This window comes from Babylonia areolata, chromosome 16 (genome assembly GCF_041734735.1).
Source record: "Babylonia areolata isolate BAREFJ2019XMU chromosome 16, ASM4173473v1, whole genome shotgun sequence".
Taxonomy (NCBI): domain Eukaryota; kingdom Metazoa; phylum Mollusca; class Gastropoda; order Neogastropoda; family Buccinidae; genus Babylonia; species Babylonia areolata.
This window is the reverse complement of record NC_134891.1, coordinates 22,137,507-22,142,506: the sequence shown is the minus strand read 5'-3', so window position 1 is coordinate 22,142,506 and position 5,000 is coordinate 22,137,507. Positions and strand designations below refer to the sequence as shown.

The 5,000-nt window shown below is 49.9% G+C and overlaps 1 protein-coding gene across 2 annotated transcripts in view; it reads left to right on the top strand.

The window, feature by feature from the left end:
- Positions 1-4,647, top strand: part of LOC143290927 (uncharacterized) — a 24,558-nt gene extending 19,911 nt beyond the window's left edge. For both annotated transcript variants that reach the window (XM_076600494.1, XM_076600493.1), the window contains 2 exons: positions 673-1,483; positions 4,353-4,647. In XM_076600494.1, coding sequence (XP_076456609.1) covers positions 722-1,483; positions 4,353-4,622 — 1,032 coding nt within the window. In that variant the 5' untranslated portion in view covers positions 673-721 and the 3' untranslated portion in view covers positions 4,623-4,647. The remainder of the gene's footprint in view (positions 1-672; positions 1,484-4,352) is intronic.
- The last annotated feature ends 353 nt before the right edge of the window (positions 4,648-5,000 follow it).

Sequence of the window (5,000 nt, the reverse complement as noted above, 5' to 3'; positions counted from 1 at the left end):
TCCCACCCCGGCAATTCAGGTATTGGTTAAAGTTTCGAGTCTTCAGGTTATAGCCATTGGCATTGTGTCGTTTTTATATGCCTATTCCCGATTCGCCTATCAGTAAATAGGTGACTCCGTTTTCGCCTCCTCCCAGTTTGCTTATGTACGCAATTGCTCCGTGTGTGTGCGAGCGAGCGCCTTTGTCTGTGTGTTTAAAAAAAAGGGGGGGTGGGAAGTAGCACAAAAAAAAAAAGTTTCTGTCTCTTGATTCGGACACTGAAAAAGCTTTCTCCTCAATGGTTTCTTCTTCTTCTTCTTCTTCTTCTTCTTCTTCTTCTTCTTTTCCTCCTCCTCCTCCTTCTCCTTCTCTTTCTTCATTCATCCTCCTATTCTTCATCTTTCTGCTGTACCTCCTCCTCTTCTTCTCATTTTCCACTACTTCTTTCATTATCATCATCATCACTTTCTTCTTCTTCTTCTTCTTCTTCTTCTTCTTCTTCTCATATTCCTCTTTCTTCTCATATTCCTCCCTCTTTATCCTCCTATTCTTCCTCTTACTGTTGTAATTCCTCTTCTTCTTTTTCTTCTTCTCATTTTCCACTACTTCCTTTTAATCATCATCATCATCACATCTTCTTCTTCTTCTTCTTCTTCTCCTTCCTCTCTCTCATGCAGTACTTTCTGTTCCAGTCCATCTCTCCCTCTGATGCCCTCACACTGACCTCCTCCTGCCTCCTCCATGTTCAACCTGGACCAGCAAGGCATGATGGGAGCCAAGGCAGACAACTCCTCAGAGCCTCCGTGCCTGAAGCGCCACCTGTCGGTCATCGAGGAGCACCTGGACGAGGACCAGACGGCGGAGGAAGCAGCAAAGCCCCGAAACAGACAAAAGACGCCCAACACGGCTGACCCCCGCTCTCAGCAACAAGAACAACAAGAAACGCACAACAGGACCGGCAATGGCAGTCACCTGCAGGGGGGCACCACAAACGCGGCCGCGGCGAAAAAGACCAGGAAAAAAGCCGTGTACGGAGCCCACTCCCCGGTGTTTGTATGCTCCCCGCACAACCACCACCACCACCACCACCACAACAACAACAACAACAACAACGACAGTGGTGGTGGCGGTGAGGATTCTCAGAACTGTCTGAGCCCCATCACGGAACACTCTGAACCGGTGGTGCCACGGTCAGCGCCAGAACTCCAGCACCAGCACAGACAGCCAGGCTGGGAAGCCAGACCTTCTCCTCCCTTCAGGAAAGAGACCGACACAGAGGAGGACTTGTCCCGCCTGAAGGACACCGCCACCAAACTCAACCTGAAGACCCGTCGGCCCAGCTACCTCACGTGGCGCGCCGAGTACCTGGACAAACCACGTGAGGCGGCGGCAGCGGCGGAGGTCAAGGTCAAGGTCGCTGAGTGTTGGAGCGGGGACGGGAGACTGACGGCGGAGCGGAAGGAGAGGATCGACAGCGACCTGCGGTGGATCAAAGGGCAGCTGGTGGGTACCGCTGGTTAGTGTAGCCATCCGGAGCTGTCTGATAACAGTGGAAGCAACTGCTTGTCCCGACTATTAATTTTTGGGCAAGACTGACCGACGGGCGCAATAGCCGAGTGGTTAAAGCGTTGGACTGTCAATCTGAGGGTCCCGGGTTCGAATCACGGTGAAGGCGCCTGGTGGGTAAAGGGTGAAGATTTTTACGATCCCCCAGGTCAACATATGTGCAGACCTGCTAGTGCCTGAACCCCCTTCGTGTGTATACGCAAGCAGAAGATCAAATACGCACGTTAAAGATCCTGTAATCCATGTCAGCGTTCGGTGGGTTATGGAAACAAGAACATACCCAGCATGCACACCCCCGAAAACGGAGTATGGCTGCCTACATGGCGGGGTAAAAACGGTCATACACGTAAAAGCCCACTCGTGTGCATATAATGAACGCAGAAGAAGGAGAAGAGGGCAAGACTGACCATAATGGAGAACGTTTTGCCCAAGTTTCATCCCCACTTTCTCGGCCAAGAGGTGCTTTAGGACAGTCAGTCGACATCGGGGTGGTTCCCTAGTTACACCCCCACTCTCTCGGCCAAGAGGGGTGGTCCACAAAGGCCAACTAGCCCCCCACCCCCACCCCCCCTATCCGCCCCCCAAGGCTGCAGCACTGAGAGCTCCCAGTGCAATCTTTTCTCCTGGTTTGAAAGTCCTTCACAAAAGACTAGGCTGTTTATAAATACCCACAGCAGTGGAGAAACTATTGGTCATACAGCTCTTGCTCTGCTGTTGGCCAAAGAGTCTCTGATTGAAATTATATCAATCATCACAAAGTCCGCGATAGCAACAACGCTATATCAATCATCTGGAAGGGTTGTAATTATAGCTTTATATCAATCACCACAAATTGCCCAGTTCTGTATATCAGCCCGTTTTGGAAACTGTAGTAGACAAACATCGGTCACAATGAAAGTATGACCTTATATCGACCACCACTTCTTCTTCTTCTTTGCGTTCGACAGCTACGCAGTCAGGGTCGAAGTCCGAGGGATGCCACAAACTCGGACGTCCGGTGAAGATCGGCTGCCGTCCCCCAGAGCTTGGTGTTGAGGTCAGCACCCCCAGGCCAGGACTGCTGCCGCATCTTCTCATACAGGGGGCAGTCTTGGAGAATATGGGATGGGGTCTGGTCAGCCTGGCCGCAATCACATAGGGATGTGGCTGCCACTCCAATCCTCTTCAGGTGTGCTCGGAGGCCGCAGTGTCATGTGCGAAGGCGGTAGATGGTAGTCTGGTGTCTTCTCTCCAGTGTCCTGATGGGGTCTTGGTGTGCCTGGTAGCCTCCGTTCAGGGTGACCCAGCCTCTTCGGAATCTGCTGCGCAGGAGAGTTTTTGTTTCAATCACCACTTAGTCTTAGGCCGTGGTGGTAACAGTAGTCTATCCATTATCTGGAATTAGTTGATAAAACAGCTAGATAGGTGTGTTATCAAATGACCAGAAACCAGCATGATATCAGTGTGATGTCAGTCGCCTGTTAACACGGGTCTGTAACTGTTTATCAATAAATTATCATATAGTCCGTGCTAGGCAGAGAAGTCCATCAGCCATCTGGAAGTATATCACGACAGGTATATATTATGTTTGTATCAAACACCACATAGTCCCTAGTCTCAATCTGATAACAGGGCTGTGTAGCTGTAGATCATGTGGAGTGATGGCCTAGAGGTAACACGTCCGCCTAGGAAGCGAGAGAATCTGAGCGGGCTGGTTCGAATCACGGTTCAGTCGCCAGTATTTTCTCTCCCTCCACCAAACCTTGAGTAGTGGTCTGGACGCTAGTCTTTCGGATGAGACGATAAACCGAGGTCCCGTGTGCAGCATGCACTTGGCGCACGTAAAAGAATCCACGGCAACTAAAGGGTTGTCCCTAGCAAAATTCTGTTGATCCACTTCGATAAGAAAAACAAATAAAACTGTACGCAGGAAAAAAAAAAAAAAAAGGTGGTGCTCTCAGTGTATCGACGCTCTTCAATAAGACAACAAAACAATTCACTCCCATCTAAGAAAGCAGATAGCGATTAAAAAAGAAAAAGAAAAAAGTTTTCCCTTGTTATACAGAGAGCTCGGTAGAAGAGAGAGAGAACTGCAAATACCCTTACATAATTATGTGTAAGCCCCTGCTCTCTTACGGTGCTCTGGAAATTCAGTGATGACCATCAGTGCGCCTACATTTCTGCGCTTAGATGGAAGTGGTATACATGGAGATAATTCAGTGATAACTATGTGTACGTTTCTCTGCGCTCAGACGGAAGTAGTATACATGGAGATAATTCAGTGATAACTATGTGTACGTTTCTCTGCGCTCAGACGGAAGTAGTATACATGGAGATAATTCAGTGATAACTATGTGTACGTTTCTCTGCGCTCAGACGGAAGTAGTATACATGGAGATAATTCAGTGATAATTATGTGTACTTTTCTGCGTTCGGATGGAAGTATTATTAATGGAGATAATTCAGTGATAACTAAGTATACGTTTCTGCGCTCATGCATGGAGATAATTCAGTGATAATTATGTATACTTCCTCTGCGCTCAGATGGAAGTGGTATACATGGAGATAATTCTGTGATAACTATGTGTACGTTTCTGCGTTCGGATGGAAGTATTATTAATGGAGATAATTCAGTGATAACTAAGTGTACGTTTCTGCGCTCATGTATGGAGATAATTCTGTGATAACTATGTGTACGTTTCTGCGCTCATACATGGAAATAATTCAGTGATAACTATGTTTACGTTTCTCAGCATCAGATGGAAATAGTATACATGGAGATAATTCAGTGATAACTACGTTTACGTTTCTCTGCGGCTTTATGCAGATTGACCTCAGGCGCCAGGACCAGTCACTCGCGCGGCAGCTGCTGGGCATCCGGCACGAGTTGTCTAACCTGAGGCTAGCGGCCAGCTGCGAGGAGCACCGGGACCTTCTGGACGACGCCCAGGATCACGTGGAGGAGCTGCGAGAGTTGTCCCGCTTCGTGGACTTCCCGCCAGAGCTGCTGGCCGCCTCCTCCTCCTCCTCCTCCCCGCTCAGGCATATCGGGGTCACCAAGATGAACCTCAGCTCCAGAAGGTTCTCCACGTGCTGATGGATCACGTGTGTGTGTCGGCGGGGAGGGGGTGTGTGTGCAGGTGGTGCGGGGGGGTTGTATGGGGGAAAGGTCGGGGGTGGATGTGGGGTGGGGGGGAGTGAGGTTCTGTTGTGCATGAGGTGGGTTGGGGTGGAGGGTGTGTATGTGTGTGTGGTTGGGGGGGTCGGGTGTATGTGGGGGCGGGGGGTAGCGGGTGTGTGTGGTGAGGGGTGGGGGTCGCGGTGTGTCTGTGGGGGTTAGGGTGTGTGGTTTTTTGGTTTTTTTTGTTGTTGTTGGGTTTTTTTTGGGGGGTGTCTGGTGTGTGTGGAGGGAGGGGGATTGTGGGGGTATGAGTGGGGGAGGGGTTCGCATGTGTAGTGGGGATGGGGGGTCGGG